Source organism: Neophocaena asiaeorientalis, unplaced genomic scaffold (assembly GCF_003031525.2).
Source record: "Neophocaena asiaeorientalis asiaeorientalis breed wild unplaced genomic scaffold, Neophocaena_asiaeorientalis_V1.1 scaffold896, whole genome shotgun sequence".
In the NCBI taxonomy this organism is placed as follows: Eukaryota; Metazoa; Chordata; class Mammalia; order Artiodactyla; family Phocoenidae; genus Neophocaena; species Neophocaena asiaeorientalis.
Window position 1 is genome coordinate 647476 of NW_020175779.1, and position 27443 is coordinate 674918.

A 27443-nucleotide genomic window follows, 5' to 3' on the forward strand; every position below is an offset into this window, starting at 1 on the left:
AAAGAAATAAAAATATTCCTCCTTGCATATATATGTAAAGGAGGAATGACATTGTTTTGTTATCTGGTAGTATCGTAAGGGTAAGAACATACTCTGATAAGGGAACAATCCAACCAGAATTTGTCCCATCAGTTTTTTCTTAAGAAAACAGAATTTCTACGTGACTTCACGTTCCCATGTAGAGCATTGACAAGTAATGTATATGAGCATCAATGGTATTTTTTAAGTGTGCAGAGTGTAGTTTTTATTATCTGTGAAAGGAATTGGTCAAGTGAATTGGATGCATAGGAACAGATCAAATCACCTCCCCTGTAAAAAACTAAGAGTGAGCATCAGAAGGTTGATTACTCTTAGAAAATACTCATCTAAGTAAGGGCTGTTCATAAATAGCATGCATTCTTTAAAATACACACAACCTGAAATTAAAGGATGCAACTGTATGAAAAATTATAACAAATGCAGGTGCCTTTTAAAATTTCACAGATTCCTAGATAATATATTTTTCTTTGATCTTAAAACATTATTAATGTGATTACTGGTTCATAAGGCAATAACGTTGACCTCGAATCCTGCATGTGGTGGTGGAGAAAACTGGACAGAACTGGGTTGAAATCTCAGTTTTGCCACTTAGTAGCCAGATATTGAGGGCAAGTCGATTCACATGTTTGAGCCCCTGTTTCTTCATAAATGGTAACGTGAGTACCTTTCATAGAAGACTCTGAAGATCAGATGGGACAGTGTCTAACGAGCACAACACAATTCCCCACTTGTGGTAGGTTCTCAGTAACCTTAACTTCCCTCCCCTCTTTTTATCTAATAATGGTGAAAACTATTCGACAAATGACTGGAAAATTATTTATATATACAAATGAAGCTTCCAAAAATAAAGTTAACTAGCAAGCAGTCGAACGCTACCCAACCGGCTTCATCTCCAAACAAGTAGACACATGTTGTAATTGCTAAAAATCTGCAGAAAAGTGGCTCACAAGCAGTTTACTGTAAAATAATTAAAGCTTATTTATGTCAAGAGGCCTTGGGAAAAAAAGAGAGCACAGACCAATTTGCATTAGCTCATTACTGTGGGCCCCTGCTTTCCTTTCAATTAACAGACCAGCAGGTGCTCCCTGACTTAGAAGATAAGCTGTCAGGCAGAGGATGAAGCTCCGGCTGACCTGCACACGCTGCGGTCCGCCTGCCCGTTGGGCTCGTGCCTCGCTGTACCACTTTCTGAGGTGTGAATTTAACGGTTCCTCTCTGTCACGCAGGTCTCGGCCCTGAAAAATAAACTGAAGAAGCAGTCTACAGCTACGGGGGACGGAGTGGCTAGGGCCTTCCTGAGGGCGCAGGCTGCTTTGTTTGGATCCTACAGAGATGCACTGAGATACAAACCTGTAAGCGTTTTATTTCATCACTGTTTTAATGTGCTCTTGTGAAAAAGAAACATTTTAATATCCCACCCGAAAAAGTATCGTAAAGGTTTTTGAAAATACAAAATAATATGCTTTAAAACATGATGTTCCACCTCCAGTTTCTTGACTTTATGGTTTTAGTTCTTTCAGTAAATAGCCCTGAGTTAATATTTCCCACATTCTCTTGCATAGCACCTTGCTTATTGTTCTAAAATTGGAATTCTTACTCGTAACTAATGAATGAGTTGTGTTACTACGTCTTAGAGTAACGACCCAATCTTGTTAGAATTCCTAAGAAATCAACCGGACGGTTGGGTTTATTAGATCAGAGTTTAGAAATGACAAGTATAATGTGAACGTTTAAAAATATTAGAACTTGAACATTTTGCAACATTTGGAAATTTATTGTCTTCCTAATTCATAACACTTTTCTAAGTGGGCTTATCTATTTAGCATATCCTAGCTCACTTTGCCATTTCTTTCTTGTTTCAATAACCCCCAAATGATTATTATGTAGAATTGTAACCCAAGTTGTTAGATGGTCCAAAAAGGTATAAATTAAAATATGTCTTGGGCTTCCCTGGTGGCGCAGTGGTTGGGAGTCCGCCTGCCGATGCAGGGGACACGGGTTCGTGCCCCGGTCCGGGAAGATCCCACATGTCGCGGAGCAGCTGGGCCCGGGAGCCATGGCCGCTGAGCCTGCGCATCTGGAGCCTGTGCCCCGCAACGGGAGAGGCCACAACAGTGAGAGGCCCATGTACCGCAAAATAAAAAAAAATTTAAAAAAATTAAAAAAAAAAAAAATATGTCTTTTTCTCTCGGAATGATTGGTTAAGCGTGTTAGTCTGATTTTACAAAAATGGTTACACTGCCCTTTCATGACCAGGTGAATAAATGGATTAAAAGTATTGAGTTAGTAATAAGTAATAAGACCTGTCATCCAGTGGATATTTCACCATTGTTAAGGCTGTGTAACCTCGACCCATTTCTTTAGTCTCACTCGACTTCCATCTTACTTGTAAAGTGAGAATTCTTATACCTTCTCTGTCTACCTTTCAGGGTTGGTGTGTAAATCCTGTCATAAACCGTGAAGCACTAAACAAATGTGAACAGGTTATATGCTTTCCGAGCTGACTTCTAAATCAGTAGTTCCCACCCAGTGGCTCTTGTACCTCCGAGGAGTTATTGAGTTAGGCAGATCAGCTACTGTCTCTGGAAAAGTGCATGTGGTCTAATTTGCATGCTAATCTTTTTGAAATACATGTGTATTTTTTAAAACACTATATAGAACTCATAGTACCATACAGAGTATACGTATCTCACACGGGGGAGCCTTCAAAAATTATTGACAGTGATAGGGTCTCATTCTTTACAAGACTGGAAACCAGTCATCCACACTACAGTAGAGCATAGTCGTTAAAATTAGTAAACATCAATTGAAACAGAAAAATGGGTTTGAAAGACAAAATTAGTGGTTGATTTTAGATATCAAATTCTTTGAAAGAGACTGCTTTCAAGTTTTACAGTACAGGAGGAAAGTTAAAAGTATCACTTTGCTTGAATTTTGCTGCATTTAAATACTTAATCTATAAGCTACATTTTTCTTTTCAAATTTGTAAAAGACTTCAGATTTGAGGAAAGCAGATTGAAGAGAAAATTTTCTTAAATGATTTAAATTATCAGTGTTGTTAGGTGACGGTTAAAATTATTAAAATATTCCGTCTTGAACATTAGTTACTTACTATAGTTTTTGTAGCTTGATTTTCTACCTCTTTGAGCTTGATTGAGCAGATAGTAGGGTTACAGGATTTCAATGACTGACTTTTTTTTTAAACATCGTGAAAGCCAGATTCTCAGCATTTGTGGGAAAATAATTTTGTCAGAGAACGTCTTTCCTGTTTATTGATCACAGCTTATAAATTTATTTGTTAACTTATCTACATTTTTCCTTTTTATGTTTGATGTTTTCTCCTTTCCTTTCTACTGCTGGTTCTTTCTGAGAGTTGGCGGATGGTATTTTCATTCTGTATGCCTTCACATTTCTTTTGACTCAGTCTTTGAATGAAAACTCACTTTTTAAAGTATACTGAATGTATTTGGACATTTTTTTCCTATATATTTTCAAAATAAATAGTTTTTAAGGAAAATTATTTATTGTATATAAAATATTTGTTGCTTTAGGTATTATCTTTACAAATAACCGTGGACTCTTTTTTTGGACATTTATATAGCAGGCATATATCTTTGATATATTTTCTGATTGATGTAAAAAAAACAAAACAAAAGAGCCAAGTTTAGAAGTTACAGTTATTTCATGGTTTTGTCTCTTTTCATCATAAATGTATTTTAGCGGTATCCTCCAGCTACTGGAGTACAATTGGAAAGGAAAATATTACAAAATAGCTTTTAATGGACATGAATTCTTTAATTAGGTATTACTTTTTGAAATTTCATGATTGTTTATACACACACAAAAATTGAACCAGTATTTCCCTTACGTTTGACAAAATTGAACCTGTTGATTGGTCTGTGACAGACCAGAGTCTCAGGGCCCTGCCTTCACCTGGTGTTCAGGGCCCTCGTGATGGGCAGGTGGTCTGTGTCTTCCTTTATTTTTTTTCTAAACTTTGACCTCAACTCAGAGAATTCTGCCTGAGGCTCTCAATGCCTCAAGCTTCTCAGGCTTCCAAACCCTTTTTTACAATGTTCTTTCTTCCTGGCAGTGCTTTTATCTTTCTAGCTTTTAATGGCCATCTAGTTCTTTCCTGATCCTTGAAGCAGTAGTTTATAGTGACACTTTCTTTCTGTGAATTGATTATATTTACTTTCCTTAACACATTTCTTTTCCCTCTTTCTTTTTTTTTTTTTAAAAACATCTACCACCTCTGTGCAAAGTTTGAGGGTCCTTAGAGTTTGGTGTGCTGCCTGACAATTTGCAAGGGTCTTGAAAATCTGCTCGTTTTTTTTTTTTTTTTTTGCGGTACGCAGGCCTCTCACTGTCGTGGCCTCTCCCGTTGCGGAGCACAGGCTCCGGACGCGCAGGCTCAGCGGCCATGGCTCACGGGCCCAGCCGCTCCGCGGCACGTGGGATCTTCCTGGACCGGGGCAGGAACCCGTGTCCCCTGCATCGGCAGGCGGACTCTCAACCACTGCACCACCAGGGAAGCCCTCTTTTCCCTTTTTAATTTATTATTTATTGTATAATAAATAATAATAAATAAATTATTATTTATTATAATAAATTTAAATAAATTAATTTTTATTTATAAATAAAATATTTATTTATAAATAAATATTTTATTTATAAAATAAATAAATAAAAATAATAATAAATAAATATATTATTTATTGTAGTTCTTATATTATTATTTTCCCAGACATTAATAATTTATTAATTGCTATTAAAATAATAACTGTTGAGTGGATACCAGGCATTGATGGGCCCTTTGAATTAACTCTTTCATTTAATCTTTACAAGCCTCAAAATATTACCCTTTTCATTTTAAAGATAAGAAAAGTGATGCTCATAGAGTTTAAAAACCTCCACTAAGGTTCCCCAGCTGGTGACGAGTGGGGCTGCATCTGGATCTGTCCTTCCCACGGTCCCGGTCCTGCTTCAACGTGGAGTGTTTCGTTCCATTAGGCCTCCTTCTTCTTATCATCTACTCCCTGAGATAAATTTTCTGAACTTACATTTCTTCTCAATGAAAATATGTGGAAGACACTCGGTATACATTTACGTAAAGACTGAACAAACAATACACAATCTTAAGAATTTTCTCGAAAGGTGCAGATGGTATAGGCGTCTCATAGAATCCATGTAAGTTTGTGAAGTAATTTGTTACTCATGTCATATATTTCCATGCATGGCTTTGTCCACCTGGGGTGACTGCTGCCACTCAAACTGCTGCTTCCTCTTCCCCCTGCACCCTCTGCAGTGGCACTGGGGAACCAGTTGGTTGTGGGTTGTGAGGGAAAGCCCTCAGGATGATCTGAGTATTCATTTTCAAATGCACATGCCAAATACTGCCAAAGAGTAACTTATTTTATAAATTAAGCACTTAGAATGTCTCAGTGACAACGCTTAATATGTTCTCACTTTTCTCCTAGTGCCTAATTTACACTCTCTGAATGACACACTGGCATGATTGACAAATAAGTGGTACCTGCTCTTCATTACAGAGAAAATTATAAAACTCCTTAAATTTTTGGAAAGTGATTTCAATAAAATAATGGATGTTTTGTCGGTTTTGGATTTTAGCCAGCAGCAAGTTAGCTCCTTTTTAAGAATTCAAAAACAGGAGATCAAGCTAATGTGCTAAATACATGGAAGAAAAGTGCTAAGGGCACAGAGTCTAAAACAGAGCTTGAATCTTCGTTCTGTGGCTAACTAGCTGTATGACTTTGGGCAGATAACCTCTTAGTGCTTTAGTTTCCTCATGTGTTTAAAAAAAAAAAACAGTAATACTTCTTGGGTTGTTCAGAGGATAAAATGAGTTCATATATGTAAATTACTGGAGCAGTGCCTGGTGTATATAGTTAATGCTCTGTACATTAAGCTGTGATCATTAAAAATGACATTTTAGAAGTAGTAAATTCGGTAAGGAAAATTCCCTTAACGTAACTAAAATAAAGTACCCTCTGCTGATCCCCCCAAAAGAAAAACATTGCCGTCAACATGAGAATACTTTTAAATGATTGCACTAAATAACGAATAAAGGGTCATCATTTGTACCTCTGTATCGTTTGTATCACAAGCTATTAAAAAATAAAAGTCAAATTTTTGACCAACAGCTAATGCTAAAGAAATGTTTGCCTGAGTTAAAATATTGCTTAGTATATTCAAAAGCATATACTTTATTACCCTAAGAGCATGGAGATAATGCTGAAGTCTGTTCCTTTGAATATTTAGGATGATATCATTAGTTTCAAACACTCAAGCTTTTCTGGGCTGCCGTGAGCCTTGCTAATGGATAAAAAGGAAATTCTTTTTAAAATAAAGATTAGCTAGTAATCTGGGCTCCTGTTTGACTAGTAGCAAGAGCTGTCCTTCAGACATTTTTTTGGATTATGTTCCTTTAAAACATTATCAGCGAGTTATATTTTGTGATTAAGTTCAAGCAATTTAAGTACAGGATTGACATCCATAATTTAGGTGGCCAATCACTAAATCTTTGCCTTAAAGCTTCCATTTAACACATTTGTAACTGCTAACTTGTTAGAGACTTCAAAATCCGAGTTGGACAGTTTACGTACTCACCCCTCGCAGTGGTGTGGTTCCCAAAGCATGTGAGGTACCCACTCATCTTATTACCCAACCTTGAGTACCTTTTGACCTCAAGATGGTTTCTACAAAAGAAGTATTTGGTATTTGGCTTTCAGATGGAATATGGTTGCACTCTCTTTCTGCTCTTTTTTTTTTTTTTAAACTAGTAGAGAGGGAATTTTGCTTAATTTTTTAGCAAAAATGTAAAAATATTGCCCAACTAGTATGGGGCAGGGAGAACTGGGGACTTGGCTAGTAAGGGTTCCATCTGTATATCACTGGTAATATGTGTCATGAGAATAGAGGATATTTGTCCTTAAATTGTGGGGAAGAGAAATGTATTTTATCATGGTATGTATAAAATTAATACATAAATATATTGATCTTTTAAAGTGCTCTTGTTTATCCAAAGTGCTAGAAGCAGCTGTCCCTAAAAACAAAATCAATTTCTTTTCCCATCTTAACTTGCTGAATCACAGGCCAGTGGAACATTGAGAGCTATGTTTTCTCAAGACAGATCTAATAACTTAGGGTACACTCCTGTAATAATATGTACATAAGAGAAGTTTTTGTTAATGACTAAAGTTTATGATGTGAACATGCGACTTTTCACGAACAATTCTCAGCAATTAAAGAAGCATTGTTTTCATGATCACTAAACTGAGAGTAGATATGCCATAATAATAGCATTGGGACACTTGGAAGACAGATGCTCCATAACCTGAAAAATCTCTATTACTGTTTTCTGTGAGAACCTAACTATATTTTAATATTCCCACGAGACAACTGGTAGCCAAATCTTTCAGAGAATTTAAACATGTAAATATACCGTCATTATGCAGACATTTTTGCTTAGTTTGTTTATACTCCTTATGAAACAGTGACATTACATATTACGTCCAAGTGTGCTAAGGGACTGAATAAGTACTATGTGATGCTTTGGATTTTACTTCACATTTTTGTACAGTAGCATTCTTCCTGACACCTTCCTTTTTTTTTTTTTTTCCAGTATGAACTTTTGCTAAGTCATACACATTCTTAAAGCATAAAGATCTAGTCTATGTTTTAAGTATTTTCTTGCTCTTGCAAAGTTTCCCACTCTGGAGAATAGTCTAGAACTTTAAACACATCTCTTCTTAAAAACAAACTAAACAAAAGTGTTATATTAATTCAATAACAATAACTTCCCTGAAGCTGAACATAGTATTAGGGTAGGAGAAACAGCTCCATTTCATCCATATCTTACCTGTGCCTTAATTATCCTATAAAAGTAATTCAGATAGTAACTAGTGGGTATTTATTGAAGACGCAAGGTACTGTGTTGGGTGCTACAGGGAATGCGAAGATGTACATTTAATACAGCGCAGAAAAGGAGTGCTAAAATAAAGATACAAATGTCTCTGGCTATCCGGAGGATGGAGAATGTACTTCTAGAGGTGAATCCCGTGGTCCGTATGGGCCAGATTGAGGCCAGTGGAGGGCAGTTCTGAGTACTTTAAATGCCGTCAGGTAGGAGTGACTTGCACTTCCTGGCACCCTGCAGGGGGGGCACCCTTTTTCTTCCCAATCATTAGTCATTATACAGGTGACTGAGAGTGACATTGTTCTGTGGATAATCACGACTCTGCTCTGCTTTTTATGTTTTAAAAGGTAAATCAGTGTGAGCTTTGGTGTTTTTACTATTGTCAATTGGTCCTCATCGTAGAGTGCTGGTGTGTTGATTCATCCTTAGAATGTGTTTGTGGACTGACATACTTACATGTGATGGTGAGCAGCGTGCCGGTGGTTCCTTTCTGGAAAGTCTGGTTCTCTTCTCTGTAATAAGAACTTCATTCCTACTCTACGATGCATCAAATTTTTCTTACGTCCTTCCACGCTCCTTTGTTTGACATTGTAGTGCGGCGATTTCGGTTTTGATTCCTTTCTGTTGCCTCATGACTACTCCATGAGCAAAAGAGTCAATTGCTTTACCGTCATGTCAGAATTTTACCGTGAAGATTTTTTCTTTTCCACCTTTTAATATTTCTACCTGATTATTCTGTGTCTCCACTGAACTATATATTTATTTACTTACTTTTCTGTCAATGAGCTATAGAATTTTAAGAAACTAATTAGATTATAGATGAGTATTTCTCAGTTGCATCAGTCTTTGTCCATCAGTAGGGTGATCCGCTTAACTTTAATACCTAGCTCTGTGCAGCTATTTCCTAAATATAGGTTAAACAGCACATGTTCCAAGCTTGACTTTCTAGCTTGTGTTACTGTACCTTCAGGTGGCCTTCACTGTCCTAGAGGCCCTCCCCAGGCTGTACCGGCTGGTGTTCTTTTCAGAGGAAAATTGCCCTTAGCTAAATGGGCAGGGCCTTCCAGGCATCTCACCTTCTCCTCCACCCCTCCCACCGAGAGGCCCAGGTTCAGTGACTGACCCACACAGGAAGTAGGAAACTGGCCTTGCCTCAAGGCTGGATGGACTCTGCCACACGATTAGTGCTTTTCCGTGGGTTCAGTCTGAAGCTGATCTCCAGATGAAACCAACATTCTTGCCTGTCCTTTTTCCCTGCCGTATCCTGTTCCCCTTAGTATCTATTTCCTGAGAATTCTCCGCCAGCAAATCACTTGAACAAGAGTCCCTGTCTCAGGCTTGGCTTAGAGCCCAAGCCAAGACACAAGCCACAATTGATTTTACCAGATTCTTATTAAACCTGGTTTTTGTTCTGTATTCCTAGTCTTTTTTATTTTTTTTTTGTTCTTTTTGTTTTTGCGGTACGTGGGCCTCTCACTGCTGCATCCTCTCCCGTTGCGGAGCACAGGCTTCGGACACGCAGGCTTAGCGGCCATGGGTCATGGGCCCAGCCGCTTCGCGGCATGTGGGATCTTCCCGGACCAGGGCACGAACGCGCGTCCCCTGCATCGGCAGGCGGACTCCGAACCACTGCGCCACCAGGGCAGCCCTCTGGATGTCTTTATACTCTTAAAAATTATCAAGGACATCAAAGAACTTTTGTTTATGTCGGGTCTGTCTATCACTATTTACCATATTAGAAATGAAAACTGAATATATTTTAAATAGTTATTATTAATAATTTATTTCAAAACAATACAAACCAATAAAAAAGGAAGGAGAAAAAATAAGTTTTAAAAATGGAAAGGTAAAAACACAACCCTACTAAGCTTAACATAAAACATGTTTTCATGAAAAATAAGTATTTCTAAACAAAAAATTTGGTCAGAAGAATGGCACTGTTTTACATTTTTCCAGATCTCTTTACTACCCAGCTTAAAAGAAGCTGGCTGGATTCTCACGTTTGATTCTGCTTTCATTATGTTGCAGTATTGCAAATTATGAAGCCTCTGGAAAACTCAGTCGGATCTCGTGAGAAAATGAAAGTGAAAGGGCAAATAACATCTTAGCACTATTATGAAAATAGTTTTAGTGTTGCAGACCCTATGAAAAGGTCAGAGTCCCTGGACCACTCTTTGAGAACTACTGCTGTGTATCAGTTGATAAACAAGTCCTGTTGATTTTGCCATGAAATGTTTAGAAGCGTAATTAACCGCAACTTCAAACTCTCACAACCTGGGTTAATCTCCTTAAACTTTCTAAGCCTCAGCTTCCTCATCTGTAAAATGTAATAATTATCACAGCTTATTGTACTTTTACAGATTACATGATGTGGAATAAATAAAACATTTCATATAGTCTTGGGTACCCAGAAATGGGATCATTTGGAGGTTGAGAGCGCAGAGAGAATCCTGCCTCTAACAATTACAGTGCTGTGCAGTCTTGAGCAAGTGACTTAAACTTTGTTTTAGTTTAGTCACGTGTAGAATATGATGATAATAAGCTTGAGGTTCATATGAGTTAATACGTGTAAAGTGCCCTACCACGGCGCCTGGCACATAATAAGTATTATGCAGTCATTAGCTGCTGTTATTACTGTTAGGGTAGTCATCGGTGCCCTATAAATGTTAGGTAATAAGAGTCATTGCTGTTTCTTCCTGTCTGCTGCCTAGTTTGTCTTTTCTTGCCTGATTTATTTTGTACCATTATTTCCTCTTGCCTATGCGCTCTCCATTCCAAAACACGTACACACGCTTCTTTGAGCTGCTTGAGGCCTTCAAGGAGATAACTAATGTCTTAGAATGTGGCTCAGGCCTTTTCCAGGATGGCTCAACCTACCCTTTCCCTCTGGTATCCTCTGTAACCCATGTCCAGTAGCCACTAGGCCTCAGCCAACCTCTTATTATCCCACTTTGGTGCTTTCTCTAATTCACACCCACCCCAAGCACACTACCCACGTTTTGTCCACGTCTGTCCTCTCTCAAGACTGTCTTTTCTGTCTGTGTTTCATAAAGCTTCCATTCGTTTTCAAAAGCAGCTCAAATTTCCTCTGTGAAGCCACAGATGCCCCCAGATTAAACCTTCCATACTGCAGGCCTAAACTGGGAATTCAGCGTGCAACACTGGGTATGTAGTCACCTTACCTGGAACAAGACAGTTTTTGAGAAACTACTCAGTCCTAATCCTGATTTTTCATCAGGTCATAAATAAACCAGAAGATCCTAAGCAGAGTTCCTTCTTACCACGCCATCCAATTTGACTTGGATTGAAAAGAATCTGTTCCACAGGATACACCCCAAGGATGACAGCAATTGAGACTCTTGTGTATTCATACGTAAAACTTTACAGCATTGTTAAACAAGCCTTATTTTTCTTTCCCCTGAGAGAAAATTCTAAGATGTGTCAGGGCTTTTTTTTCTTCGTAATCGTTGAGATTCTTAGTGAACAAACTGTTGATCAATTAAAGGTTCAATTGGAAGCTTTTACCGTGATGGTTGTTATCAAGGAGGGGGGCAGGCAGCACGTCTGAGCTTTCTCTGCCCCTTCTCCTGACAGATTGCAGGCAATTGCTACAAGATTAGTGACGACAGAGTTCTTCCAGGCAGTTCACATTGGCTGATGACTAGTTATGCCCAACTCTTGAGGAAGAGTCGGTAGGCTTTGCTCCCACCCCTTCTCCCCGGAGACTTTCACCCCCGCGCTCTGCACCCTCCAATCAGAAGAAATGCTTGCTTGTAACGTCAGAAGTCTAAGCTTTTCAACTGGAGATAGAACTCTATATTTGAGTTGAAGACTATTCTGCAATGTTAATGACAACTTTTAGACATATTACAGACTGTAATAAAACCTCTCTCACATGTTTGGGGATGAAAAATCCACCAAATTCAAATTATCAATAGTCCTGATTTCTTTGTTATAGCAGTGATACAGTTGGAACTGCCGTTAGAGGCAATGATTTTGTTTATTTTTAAAATTTATATTTGCTTTGGAAAAGACAATATGTCATACGGAGCAAGGCTTTAGCTTACTTGCTATTTCATTTATTCACTTATAAAACATTTATTGGGCTCCCAGTGTAACTAGATATATTAATGATATTAGGGATTCAAAAACAACAGGTCTTTACCTTTAACAGGATTCCTTGTTTGTTGTTTTTCCCCCATTAGATTGTAAGTTCTATGATAGTGGCAAATACAGTGTTTTTTTTTTTTTTTTTTTTTTTTTTAAATTCTTAAAATATGTATTTAAAAATCATTCTCTAGCGCTTAAGAATGGCAACAATCTATATGAAAATGTATAATGTTAGTTTTATTATAGATCATCAGCTGATGGCTGGTCTAGGTGGCATCAACTAATAGATTATCGAATTGTCTTCTCTAATTTTTAGTTTGAATTTTATTTTCTTCCCTTTGTAGCAGTGCTGTCAAAGAAAACTTTCTGTGATAAAGGAAGTGTTCTGTATCTGTGCCGTCTGATACAGCAGCCACTTGTGGCTGCTGAGCCTTTCAAATGTGGCTGGTGCGACTGAGGAACTAAATTGTTAGTTTTAATTTTAGGAAATTTAAATAGCATTAACTGTGCATAATGGCTGCTCTGTGGAGCAGTGCATTAGCTTCCGGCAGACAGTGTAACAGCTGAGTTATACAGATTGTTAGTCCCATTATTTTATTCATTCAAGAACCAGTTTCCAGAGTTTTACTTACAGATACCTGTAATCAAGACATAATTCTTTCTTAAAATTAAATTATAATTAATATTTTTTCAAAGTTCTGTTAGAAGGTGGACAAGCTCAGTTTTTTCCCTTTTTCTGCAGTGTAAAGATTGCTACAAGGTTTCCTATAAGGACTGAATCATTGTCGCTAATCTCTGTTTTCATTTTGATCGTTAAGTCACTTATCCTCATCTGTGTTGAATGGGCAAGAGGACCATTCAGGCCGTGGAGGGAAGCAGCAGGTGGCGGGGGTCTGCCAGTGAGGGATGATTCCTGAGGTCACGTGTGGGAGTCTGTGGAAGCTGTGTTTGGAATTAAAGTCCTCGCGATGGAGGAAGAGTGGCTAACAGCCCAAAGCTGCCAGAAGACACTTGCCAAGTTGTGATTACTTAGCAAATAGGATAAGTTCAGGCACATGCCATGTGAGGCTTATCCTAGAAAGTATCCAGTCAGAATTGTATTTGCAATTATGAGTAGAATGTGATTGAAAGACCTTTTAATTAATTCAAAAAGAAATTAATGATCATACTATAAATGACAAAAAGCATGCAGCAATTTTTATGTAAGAATGTTTTCTAATCGGAATGAAATATAATTGTTGGACTTGTTCAGATTGTGTGCAAATTTTTTTTTTTTTTTTTGCGGTACGTGGGCCTCTCACTGTGGTGGCCTCTCCCGTTGCGGAGCACAGGCTCCAGACGCGCAGGCTCAGCGGCCATGGCTCACGGGCCCAGCTGCTCCGCAGCATGTGGGATCTTCCCAGACCGGGGCACGAACCCGTGTCCCCTGCATCGGCAGGTGGACTCTTAACCACTGCGCCACCAGGGAAGCCCTGTGTGCAGTTTTTAATGCTCATAATCAATCTAATGATATTAAATCTTTGTTTTTAGGGGATTTAGTCTTACTGTGAGGGAGTGAAAGTGACCATTTTTAAGAGCCCAAGGGATCCTTGATTAGAAAGCTATAGCAGAAGCTTATCGGCTTGAGGAATATTTCTACCAGCCTGACCTCCAGCCATTATGTGTAAGGGTCTCACTCCCTCTACACGCTGAGTGAGCACCTTGAAGTTCTGTCTTACACTCCTGTGTGACCCCCCAGGTGCCTCTTCAGATAGACTGGTTTGTGCTGACTTTCTGTTGACGTCCCCGAAATTCTTTGTTTCTATCCAGGGTGAGCCCATCACGTTCTGTGAGGAGAGTTTCGTCAAGCACCGCTCAAGTCTGATGAAACATTTCTTAGAAACCGCAGTTAACCTCCAGCTTTTTAAGCAGGTAAGAGTGGACCTCCACGTTTTGTTCTGTAACAAGGTTACAGAAATGTAACAGAAATTTATAACACTTTTTTGTCACTGTAAAATTATGTCTGAACTTTGCTATTAAAAACTTCCTCACTGAAAGTTGCTCAGCTGATGGTCTCACAGAGGAGAGTATCCATGCGCAGGAGAAGAAGCAGTAAGACTGGTTATGTAAGGCATCTTACAAGGGCTTCTCGTAGTGTGCTAGATGGGTATGGTAAACAAACTGAAGTTTTTAATAGGACCATCCCAATGCAATCCAGTTTATAAAAATGATTTATAAATACGTAACTTTTCAAGCTTTGTAAAACTTTCCATAATCACAAATTAAAATTTCAGAAAAAATTTATAGTCCTTCTGTGTGTCTTGATTTCTGGCTCAGAAAATAAAACTGTCATTTCAAAAAGCAGCAGCTTGACATCAGATTTCAGAAAGTTTAGATGCAGTGTCTCTTTCATCCCACTGTGTGATCATGGCAAGTTTCTTAATTTAGGCTTGCCGTATTTCTGTTTATGTTAATTTAAATTAAGTTTTTAACACTTACTTTTCTTATTCCACATGACAATTTTAAGTGTAAAGTTAGCTATGTGAATTCAACATTTAATGAAGACCTACAGTGTGTCATGAACTGTGCTCGGGGCCAGGCTGCAGACATGAATAAAAACTCAGTGATGGGGCTTCCCTGGTGGCGCAGTGGTTGAGAGTCCGCCTGCCGATGCAGGGGACACGGGTTCGTGCCCCGGTCCGGGAAGATCCCACATGCCGCGGAGCAGCTGGGCCCGTCAGCCATGGCCGCTGAGCCTGTGCATCCGGAGCCTGTGCTCCGCAACGGGAGAGGACGCAGCAGTGAGAGGCCTGCGTACCGCAAAAAAAAATAAATAAATAAACAAACAAAAAAACTCAGTGATGCCCTTGAGAAGCAGACAAGTTAATAGAAATTCCTTTGTCTGTTAAGAGGAAAGAGACCAAATAACTCAAAATAAGCTTCAAATTAGATAAGTAAAGAAACCAGCATGGTTAAAAAATCCAGTACTATTTATCTGTATTCTGAGGAAGTTCTAACTAATGATCTGAGTTAGAAGAATGCTCTGTGGGGATATACCTGTCTTCCACTATGTGGAAGTTTACCTTAAAGAAAGGATTAGATTTGTCCAGTACACAGCTTTCAGGAACAGAAAGAACCAGGTTTGGTGGGTTTCCAGATTAAAGATGTCTTGTGAATTTCCCAGGATGGAGCGGGCTCCCTTTGGAGCTCTCTGTCCCTAGAGGGCTCCGGTATAGACTGAATTACTTCCCAGGATTGGAACAGGATCAAGTGATGGTCTGTAAATGCTGAAGTGTGTAGCACAGTGCAGTCCCAGGCTAGTCGTCCAGTACATGCTTGTTGAGTTAAATATCAGTGCCCTTGCTGTGTTTTTGTCTGTCAAGAGGAGATAGTTACACCTCCCATTGTCAAAACTGAGTTATGAAGCTCAAATTATATGGAGGTCAAGGACTGAATGTTTGGGTAGAATGACGTATTACTTCCCTTTTTGAGATTCTGTAACTGGAGTCTTATCGTTTGATAAAGTTCATACATGATCTTTTTTTTTTTTTACATAACTACAAAAAGCATATGTATTTTAGGAGTCAGGTAGAGTTGGGTTAAACCTTGGCTTTGTCACTCAGTAGCTTTTTGTTCATAAGTATCTGTTTCTTTTTCTATAAAATAACAAGTATCATACCCTGCCCCACAGGTTGTGATGCAGTTTATGTGAATTAACACCTGTGCACTCTCAGCTCGACAGTGCATGAAACTTCGTGGAAGCTCATAAATTTTAGGGTCTGCCTCATCCTATGCAGGATGTTTTAAAAGTATAACTTGGTCAAAAAGGCTAAATGTAAAATATGAGAATGGTCAAAGTAGAACCGATTATAGGACAACTTGGATAGTTTTACATACACCAATTGACCGTGTTCTTGAACTTGATACTATTTTATGAACCTTAAGAAGGAGATAGTTGAAGGTATCCCTGAAAGGACTTGAGATTCTGTTGACAGCGTCACAAAGTTGTAAAGGTGAGTCAGGTCCAGCATCCGAGGTGCCGACAGTACAGTGTTGTGTGCTTTGAAATGTGTTAGGAGTGTGGATCTCCTGCTCATGTTCTTACCACACGCAAACAAACAGGAACATAAATGGACACAAGGAAACTTCTGGAGGTGATGGACATGTTTATTACCTGGATTGTGGTGATGGTAACAGGAGTATATACATCTGCCCAAACTCAGCAAATTGTCTGCATTAATTTTGTGCAGTTTTTTGTATACCAGTTACGCTTCACTAAAGCTTGGGGGGAAAAGGGAAAAAAAAGGCATCGATTGATAAAAATTATTAGCATAGATGAATTCTCAAAGACATTACTGATCTTTCTGAAAGAATATAAAAATATTTATTAGGTACAAATGATTAATATTCCTGACCATGAGTTTGTGATCCATTATGGGTCAAGAACTACCCAGGTCCTCTCTTTATTCGACAATTCTTATGCATCAAAATTGAGAGAACATGAACCCAGGAGAGAAGCATATAATTTTAAGGTAGGCATTAAAGTGAACTGTAATTTCTGATAATATGGCAGGGAAGGATTCGGAGCTCACTTATGTACTGAAACAATTTAAAATGCAGAATTTGAAGAAACGTCGTGTGGTGAGGGTCACAGGAGACAAAGCCCAGTGCTTACTCTCCAAGATGAGAAGTGTGATAGGAGATTCAACTCGCATCAATCTGGGAAGACTTAGTGTAAAGGTAAACAAGAAATAAAGGTGCTCCTTCCCTTCACCCACTTCCTGGGGATTGTACATCTGAAGCTCTGGCATGAGTGGAGGGGAGGAAAGAGCACTGCTGAGAAGTTGCCACTCACCAGCATGAACAGGACTCTGAAGCCTGAATTAATAATTTCTGATTTGGTCTGACCAAACTCAAGTCAAGTGTAAAGTTATCCTGACTGTTAGTGCCCTCAGGCAGAAGCAAATACGCATCCTCCTTGAGGAACCCACCTTCATCCAGTCATCAAGGAATTCTCCCAGCTAAGATCCCAAAGAGAAATTTCACTCATTAGACATACAGGGAAACAAACGTGAACCAGAAGCAGCAGACAGAAACTGACCTGCAGAGACTTCAAATACTGGATGTAACAGAAGTAGAATATAAAATAGCTGCGCTTAAGATGTTCAGAGAAATAAAAGACGAGCTTTAAAAATGTTCAAGGCGTAAAAACTTTAAAGAATGTAAAGACAATTTTAAGAATGTAGCAAATAAACTTCTGGTAACGAGGCATGTAATTTAAATGAAAGGAAATTGATGTATTAATAGCCAGTCAGGTCTAACTAAAGAGAGATTTGCTGAACTGGAAGATGTGAAAAAGAAATTATCCAGAACATAGTACAGAGCCACGAAGAAGTAGAACACGTAAGAGGTTAATAAACATAAAGGGTGGAGTGGAAATGTCTGAAATCCATACAGTCAGTCCTGAAAGGAGCAGACATGAAGTGGAGGAGAGATGCTGGTTGGAAGGACAGGGCCAGAGCCAGTTACATGCACACTTTATAAATTCAGGAAGTCCCACATCGCCAAACTGAGGAAATAAGAAGAAATCTACACCCACACAGCAGATTCAGCTCTAAAACATTCAATAAAGAGGAAATTTTTTTAAAAGAGAAAGAACAGATTACTTTCAGAGAGCAAATACTGACAGATGACTTCACACCAGCAGCAGTGGAATCCAGAAGACACTGCCATATCTTCAGTGTGTTGAGAAAAAAATGCCTAGAATACATTTTAATTGCAAGAGCGCCATGCAGACATTTCCCTGCTAAAGCTGAGTTTGCCGTCTGTGTTGGCTTTAATGATGTGTCCACTTGGTGAGGCTGTGGCCCCCAGTTATTTAATCAAATGCTAATCTAAGTATTGCTGTGAAGGTATTTTTACATGTGTAATTTAAACCCCTAATCATTTGGCTTTAAATAAGGAAGATAATCCTACATAAGCTGGGTGGGCCTGTCGGAAGCAGTTGGAAGGCTTGTAAAACAGGACTGAGATTTTCCTGAAGGAGAGAAGGTACACCTGTGGGTGGCAGCATCGGCCCCTGTGGTCCCACCTGCCCATGGTCTGTCCTTCCTGACTGCCTATCCTATGAATTTCCTACCTGCTTAGCCAGCCCTCATAATCCTGTAAACCAGTTTCTTGTTATAACTCTCATATGTGTATATGTATCTGTCTATCTGTCCCTTAAATCTTTTACTGGTTCTGCTTCTCTGGTTGAACCCTGACTACCCTACCAACAGGAGAAAGAAATTCTTAAGGAAGTACTTTAAGAAAGTAATTCAGAGAGAAAGTTTTCTCACATCTAAGATGGAATGTCTGAAATGCAAGAAGGAAGGAAGAGCAAAATAAATGGTAAATATGTTAATTAAATTTAACCAATATTTACTGTGTAAGACAGGCCAGTTCTCCCACATATTCCAGAATCAAATGGTTCCACTTCAGTTTCCAAAAAATTCCTGTTTTGACTATGGCAAAAGGGAGATACACTTCAGTCTCTTTTGTAAGGCCAGGATAACCTTGGTTCTAAAACCTAAGACAGCATGAGAAGAAAACATTATAAGCCAGTTTCATTTATGCCCACAGATGCAAAAATTTAAGCAAAGTATTTTCAGCCAATTCTAACAAGGTGTAAAAAGGATACTGCTTCATGGGCAGGTTGACTTTATCCCAGAAATTAAATGGTAGTTACACATTAGGAAATCTATGAATGTAATTCACTACGTTAACTCATTATAGGAGTGAAATCATTAGATCATCTCAACAGATGCACAGATTTTTCATAATATTCATGAGAGTCATGATAAAAGCAAAAAGGCATGATTAAACATATTTTCAATAAACATCATACTTAAAACACTAATGTTTCCCTCTGAGAAAGGTTCTATCTATTACCATTGGAACCCCTCACATATATAATTTAGCCACAAAAAACATAAAGATTTAGAAAGTAAGACACCAAACTGACATTATTACTTTGAGTGTAAAGACAAGTTACTTAGGACATAAAGAAATAGCCTAATAAATTTGATTTCATGAAATTAAGAACTTTTGGCCATCAAAAGACTCCATATTTGCAATACTTTTGAACCACCCAAGAGTTTAGAAACCTAGAATATAAAAAAAGAAGCTCCCGCATGTTGGTAAAAAACATATATAATTGTGCAGAAGATTTGGATAAGCACATGCAAATGAAGAAACCTGAATGGTTAATAAAGATATACAAGATGTTCCACCTCATCTGTAATCAGAGAACAGCAAATAAAAAACATAATGAAATACCCCCTCACACTCACCAGACTGGCCCAGTTTTAAAAACCTGAAAATCTCAAATTTTGGCAAAGACATGGAGCACGGGACCAAGTTTCAGCTGTTAAGGGGAGTGAAAATTTGCACAACTTATTGACAAAACACTTTGGCGCTATGACTTAAACTTCAGTTTCTTTTGACCCAGCAATTTCACTCTAAATTGTGCACCAAAAATCATCTACTAAAATTACTCATAACAGCAAAGTACTGCTGGTAATCTTAGACAGTCATCAGTATTAAGATGAATAAATTGTCACATTCATACAATAGAACAGCTACACAACAGGGAGATGAATGAGCTTCAGCAGAGCTAAATGTGAATGAATTAAAGGAACAAATCACTGAAGAATAGATATGATGAGTCCTTTTATGTAATAATGTTCAACAGCGAGGAAAACTAAATAATGTATTATTTAGGGAAACGTGATAAAATTATAAAGAAAGACAAGGAAAGGATAAGCTGAAAGGATTATGATCCTTTCTGTAGGGAGGAAATGTTCTGGTAGTTGGCTTTGTCATTATTAATTAGGCTACTAATTACTTAAGTTATTATTTAAATTCCTTAAGTGTTGTATAAAAACATATTCTTTTTTTTTTTTTTTTTTACTATTTCTGGATTCGCCAGTAATAGGCTTTGTTTTCACTGACAGCTGACTTCTTATCCTCTTTAGACCTCGGTTACTGCATCTGTAACATGAATTAGACTAAAAGGTCACTAAGTCTGAGATACCTTTCGGCTCTAACATTCCATGATACCATGGAATAAACATGGCTTAGACAGATGATAGGAAGTTCCATTTGGATAAATTCCTCTTTAGATAATGGATTTGGAAGGAATCCCAGAAACCACTTCTTAAACCCATGGCTCTGACAGCACCTTCTTTAGCTTGCAGCTTTACAGAGATTTAAGCCGTTATTTTTAGGTCTCTTCCTTTGGTTTCCTATTACACTAACCCAGCAGAGGAAATTATTTTCTTGGGTATTGTTTGCTATTAAGGCCACGGGAACTAGAGCTGCTTCTGCTCATTTTACTATACATGCCCCATGGCCAAGGACCGTGGCTGAACTTAGTGTGGAGATCCCAGAGCCTCATGCAGACCACAGACCTGTGGGATGTCCATGAATACAGACTCTCTGTTCGCTGGCAGCCTAGGTCACTGTTGGACATCTGGAGCGCAAATATATTACAGTAGATACATTTTTTCCACAAAATAATTCTGCTTGTCCATATTCTAACTTAATCGGAGTGGAAAATGATAGGGAAATTCAACTTGGCAAAACCTCTTTTAGTGTTCATCATAAGATAATGTAAATCTGTCTTTCTCAAACTTTCCCATCCAATAATGTTCTCATTCTGCATACTGGAAGAGAACACTTTTTTTTTTTTTTTTTGTTTGTAATTTTTTTTTTTTTTTTAACATCTTTATTGAAGTATAATTGCTTTACAGTGGTGTGTTAGTTTCTGCTTTATAACAAAGTGAATCAGTTATACATATGTCCCCATATCTCCTCCCTCTTGCATCTCCCTCCCACCCTCCCTATCCCACCCCTCTAGGTGGTCACAAAGCACCGAGCTGATCTCCCTGTGCTATGCGGCTGCTTCCCACTAGCTATCGATTTTACATTTGGTAATATATATAACTCCATGCCACTCTCTTACTTCATCCTAGCTTACCCTTCCCCCTCCCCATGTCCTCAAGTCCATTCTGTACGTCTGCGTCTTTATTCCTGTCCTGCCCCTAGGTTCTTCATAACCATTTTTTTTTTTTAGATTCCATATACATGTGTTAGCATACAGTATTTGTTTTTCTCTTTCTGACTTACTTCATTCTGTATGAAAGACTCTAGGTCCATCCACCTCACTACAAATTACTCAATTTCATTTCTTTTTATGGCTGAGTAATATTCCATTGTATATATGTGCCACATCTTCTTTATCCATTCACCTGTCGATGGACACTTAGGTTGCTTCCATGTCCTGGCTTTTGTAAATTGTTTTTATAAAGAGTGGGCGTGTGCTTTCTCCTGCGAGGGTAGCCTTTGTTTTTACAGCTGTAGTGAATAGGGAAAGAGTCCTCACTCTGCTATTCTTAAATACTTACTTATTGGCATATTGACTAGTAGTACTTCTTAAAATACTCTTGTTCTTTTTATGCGTGATACAACATTCTAACTTTTTCCCTTTCTCTAGGCAGTTACTCCTGGGCCCTTTATCATTACGCTTGCCTCTGTCTATACCATGAATGTCTCTGTCCTCAGACCGCTACGTCTCTAGCTCATACCAGCTCACTGGGCTTCCTTATGTAGGACCATACATGCGTTAATGACCTATTATGATACATCCTAAATGTATCTTTAGTCTAGACCCATGCAAATGTGTACATGCGTGTATGCATATACATACACTCCCATACAAACATGTGCATCGCCCACATACATACGTGCGTCTGCACAGACACACACATACTGGCCCCTCCTGCACCCCTTCTTTTGGGAACTAATTCTACCCTGTTGCCTAAACCAGAAAATTAGGCGTCATCTTTTCTCATACCATCACCACGAAACCTTTCTTGCACCCCGTTTCTAGTTGTTTACTATGTTCTGTTGATTCTGCTTTCTAAATATTAGATTTACCTATTTTATTCTCCCCCGTTTCAGTGTCAGTGACTTGTTGGGTAACCGGTTTGTGTTCTTTCATTTAGCCCCCCTTTCAAGCCATCCTCCAGTCTGCTTTGAGAGTATTCTTTCTGAAAAGCATATCTTACATATTTCTCATTATATCTAGGGTGATGTTCACACCCTAGCCTGGCACACAGACTCCGTCATCTTCTGGCATTTGTCTCTCTAGTTTTCTCTCTAATACTTCTCTCAATACCCTTCCTGCAGCCATTCTGGATGTCTGCTCTTAGGTCTCTAAAAATGGTTTCCCCGCTTTATGCTTCTCACTTGAATTGTAATGGATACTTAATAAATAGTGAGAGAATGACGGATGCTCACCGTGAATAAATAAAAATAACACTTGTTGAATTATGACTTATGCAGGGTGCTGTTTGAGTGCTTGATCTAGACTAGTTTAATCTTCACAGTGACCTACTTTGTTACTGCCACTTTGCAGGTTATAAACCTAAATTACGGGGAGGTTATATAATTTGCTAAGAGTGTACACAGCAGCTAGAATGCGGTAGAGTTAGGACTTGCATCCACAGAGCCACTAAGACTTACCGTCCCTTCAGGAATAAAGGAATGAATAAATGCATGTATGCTTGTCTCCTTCCTGTCTTCTCTGGCTTGAACGCTCTCTCTCCATTTTACGTTACTCAACTCAGTCATTCTTTAAGACTTGGTTCAGATGTCCCTTTTGCAGGTTCTTGATCTCTCATCAGTCGTTTATAAATTCCTTGCCTTTTAGCGTCTTGGACTTGTACCCTATGATATTTGTTGGTTTGTTTGGCTCCTTCTTGAGTTGTAGGCTCTGTAAAGACAAGGATCATTTTTAAAGTGTTTGTATCCTAATATCTAGTATATAGTAGACACTTAATATTGTTAAATAAAGAAATCAAATAAAAACTGCTATTCCTGTTATAAGAAATAGGCAGGAAAATGTCTTTATGATTTTGGTAGATGATGAGCTCATAAAATTGAATATAATGGATATTTTATAAGCTCTTCATCTATTTCATTTGGGAAAATCCAAACATTGTAGGAGTCAGGCGTTTCAACTGAGTGGTGTCTGTAATTTCAAACCTGGGGTCACTTAATGGTATAGTGTGTAAAAGTGAAAATTCTGTGGGATCCTCAGCACTCTCTGTATTTTGTGCTACGACCCACTTTCTCTGACCTCATAAGATATTGGGTAAAAGGAGTGGGTCAGAAGCCAAATATTTTCTTTTTATGTTAGCTGGAGATTTTAGAAAGCTTTTAACATAAATAATAAATTCTTACACGTTTCTACGTTTTCCTATTGATCTTTTTTGAAAGAAGCACGATAGTTAGTTATGGTATGTCATCTATAGCTAAGATCAACACATGCATTCTAGTACTAAAAATTCAACAGTTCGGGAGTATTAGGAAATATTTGACATATGAATGGATGGGAGATGGTAATTGTATCCAGCACATATTTTAGAACGTGAAAAAAAAATAAAAATACCATGTGACGTAGGGAAGACATGGACTCCTATTGGTAGCAAAAGGAATACACAAGGAGAGAGAGCTTATTAGGACAAGGGATACATTTTTTCAGCATCCTTTGTTAACGAGTTTCAAGTGGTATCCTAAACAGCGGTTTGTCTAAATGTGGGTTCAAACCACCTGCAGATTTAGCTAGAAAATCTATTAAAGATGCATCTTCTTGAGTCTCACCTTCAAAAATTTTGGATTTAGGAGGCTTGGATTAAAACCCAGAAATTTACATTATTAATGAAATACCATAAAAATAGTCACACTAAAATTTTAGAAACACTCATCTAAGTATTCTTTATTCATTCTCTCATTCAACAGTATAATTTGAGTGTCTACTGTCTACTAGGAAGTGTTCTGGGTGCTGGGATACTTTGGAGAACAAAGCAGAAAAGAATTTCTGGCGTTGTGAATTCTGTGTTTCTAGTGGGAGGGGGACCAACAATAAGTTAACTAAATTATGTAGAATGTTCAGAGATGATAAGGACTGTGGAAAAGTAAATAGAACAAGAAGGGGGACCACCAGGGGTTGGGGTGAGATTGCGACTTAAAGTAGCATAGTCGGTGTAGATTTCATGGAGAATGTGGCATTTGGGTACCATCCTGTAGGGTGGTCACAGGGGGAAGCAGAAGGAAGATTTAGAGGCTGTGCTGTAATCTGTGTAAGAGGAGAGGGCAGTTTGGAGCTGGTCTGTGGAAGATGAGAGAACTGGTCAGACTGTGGATCTGTTCTGAAGATAGTCAGTGGATGTTCTGAAAGATTTAACGTGCAGTGTGAGAGAAAGGAGTCAGGGATGATTCCATGATTTCTCATCCAGGAAACTGGCAGGATGTATTCGCATTTTATCGAAATGGGCAAGATTGTGGGCAGGAGGAATTTTGGTGGGTAGAGTAATTCAGGTTTGGACGTGTTAAGTCTGAGGTGTCTTCTAGACATCCAAGTAAGATATTTATTAGGCAAGTGGATAGATGAGGCGGAGGCAAAAATTAGACCTGAGATATACATTTGGGAGTCATCAGTGTGTAGATAGTAGTTCAAGTCATTAGACTGGAGACCAAGTGAGACGACCAAAGGAGTGAGTATAAATAGGAATGACCAGAGGTCCAGGGACCAGGAAATAGCAGAGGGCAATGACCAAGGAGGCCGAGAAGGAGTGAGTAACCCTGGAGGTAGGAGAGAATTCAGGCTAGTGAGTACCTTTGGGACCAAGTAGAGAAAGGACACCATAGTGGAGGGACCAACTGTGTCAGATGCTTGTGACAGGTTGATTAAAGGAAGAACTTGGACTTGAGCACTGGATTTAGTAACATGGAGATAGGATGACCCCAGCAGGAGCAGCTTTACCAGAGAGGTGAGGGAGACCTTGTGATTGGGGTGCAGGCGGGGAGGGCCTGGAGACAACAGTACTGGCCGCACTTCTGATTTTTACCCTAAAGAGGAGCATCAAAGTGGACAAGGCCAGAGAAGACATGGGGTCAGGAGGAGAAGGCACATGTTCGTGGGCTGTAGGGCAGACCTGGCAGAGATGGGTCTACTCAGGAGATAGGAGGAGGAAGCATTAGAGGAGCTGGTCCCTGCAGAGCAGACACCCTGTGACAGCAGGAAGGAGTGGGGCCGTGAGCCAGGAGCTGTGGCAGAATTTCTCTTTCAGTTGCTTTAGGTTCCTTTTTTTTTTTTTCCCCAGTGAGATTAGGAGTCAAGGTCATGGGCTGAGAGAGGAAGGGGAGGTGGTTGGACCTTTAAGGGGAGAGAAGACCTGAAGTAGATGGAGAGTGAGCAGGCTGGAGAAAAAAGGAGGTGGTTCAGCATCGTTCAGAGCACCGTTGAGACTGCAGATTGTGAATTAAGGTGAGAACAGGCACCACCGCTGCTTGGTTTTTCTCTCAACCCCTGGACCTCGGGACAGGCCTGCCGGGTGCGTCCACACCTGCTCTGCCTTGTTGATGCCGGTGGTTCCCCTCTCCCGGGTCCTCTTCTCCCCCGGGCCAGGGGCTCGCTGCCTCATTGTCCTCCAGCCTCGGCTCAGGTGTCGTCCTCATGGTGATGTCTGCCCTGGACCACACTGTTGACAACTGAAAGCTCCTTGCCCCACACTCCCCGAGCTCCCTTGTTCAGGTCTGTTTTATTTTCCAACACTCATTCCCTTCTAACACATTACAGAATTTATTACACTTCTTATTTCATGCTATCTGTTCTGTCCCCCTGTCCCCAAACGCTAGATGTTTAAATATTATGAAGGCTTGAATTTTTGTCTGTTTCATTCATTTCTGTTTTTTTAGGCATGTAGAAAAGTGCCTGGCATATAGTAAACATTCAATTCAATGTTTATTGAATGAACAGATTAATGAATTTTTTTTTGTCTGGTGGTCATGAAGCTCAAAAGACTTAATTCTGTTGCAGATTATTTTGTGTCAGTTGATATATCCTGGAAGGGCTGTTGTTGTCCCACTAAGTTATTAGTTCTGATGATAAATTGCACTGAGTGGGCCTTTTACAATACCCTTCAAAGTGTTTTTCTGTTCCTTATACCATGGTGGTCTAATTTAGTATACTACAGTCATATGATTACCTAATTCTTGAAATGGAATAAAAATAACTATTTCTGTTCCTTCACATACTTAATTTAATTCTCTTGGTTTAGCTTTAAGCTGACCTAGCTTTTCCCCACTTGTAATAGCAGTTTGTGTTTATATATAGCTACTAACTGAATGCTTAGCATTTAGCAGATGTCTGTAAGTATCTGTTGACTAATTTATTGTAGCACTTCAGTGTAGTTTTCACTAACCTGTCAAGGTGTACTGAGCCTGTTTAAGAAGAAATATTTAAATTAGACTACTTTTTTTTTTTTTTAGCCCAAGCCCAAAGCATTATATAGAAAGGAAAATTTAAAGATCCATAAGAAATTAATATATTTTAAAAGTAATTTTTTTGCAGTATTTAAATTTTCCTTTAAATTTCTAAAGATTTCTAATTCGTTAAAAAATGTCTTTTTCTCTAGCTCTCAAGACTTTAATAGTTATCTTTGTGCCCAAGAAGGGTTTCTAATATGAGGTAACGTTTTGAGACTTGGTCATTTCTCCCAGGTGGAGAAGGGGTGTGGGCGTGTGGATTTGTGTGTTGTGTGGTTCCAGTGCACCTGCCGCCTTTCTTCAGGGACAAGGCCGTCATGTTGGCACTAAAAAACAGTGCTCCCCCTCCCCCCTCCCCAGCTTGGCAGAGAAGTGCTCCCCTGGCCCCCTCTCCCCAGAACAATCTTTTTATGAGCTCTTAATTAAAAAATCAAATATTTCTTCTAAAATGATATAAGAATCTTGAAATTTAATTATTGTCGTCCTCAGAGTTTTGATGGATCAATTGCAATTAAATATTTATAGGACATATTCCTAGACCACTGAAGTCATCAGAACACGGATTAATAGCATAACTTGTTTTGGATTTTTGGACTAAATGCCAGAAACTCGCTGACTGGTGAAGAATCAAAGAACTATGAAAAACATACACTTTGTCTCTCAGAGGAAAGATATATTTCCTCTGGCCTACTGGCCATCTATTCATGTTTAACTTGTGAATCTGATCAGAACATACTTTTTATATTTTTTGTAAAGATGCTTGCCATCAAGACTGTTCTTATGTTTTATTACATTTGTAAAACATTCATTTTATATTTAATTACATGTTAAAAGCTGAAGTGGAGATGTTCATTTCCATTTAACAATAGTGCTTACTGAAGGGCATTTACAACAACAGATAATTTCTTTAGATTGACTCAGTTTCCTATTAAGATGGTTGTTTGAAGATAAAAACTCTTTGGAAAACCTTAGTGATGTCAATATCAAAAAAAAAAGAGTCAGC

The 27443-nt window shown here is 38.8% G+C and overlaps 1 protein-coding gene across 1 annotated transcript in view; it reads left to right on the forward strand.

Moving 5' to 3' along the window:
• DENND1B (DENN domain containing 1B) overlaps positions 1-27443 on the forward strand; it is a 256026-nt gene that overhangs the window by 167380 nt on the left and 61203 nt on the right. Inside the window, exons 15-16 of the mRNA XM_024732230.1 lie at positions 1266-1391; positions 13898-13999. Coding sequence (XP_024587998.1) covers positions 1266-1391; positions 13898-13999 — 228 coding nt within the window. The remainder of the gene's footprint in view (positions 1-1265; positions 1392-13897; positions 14000-27443) is intronic.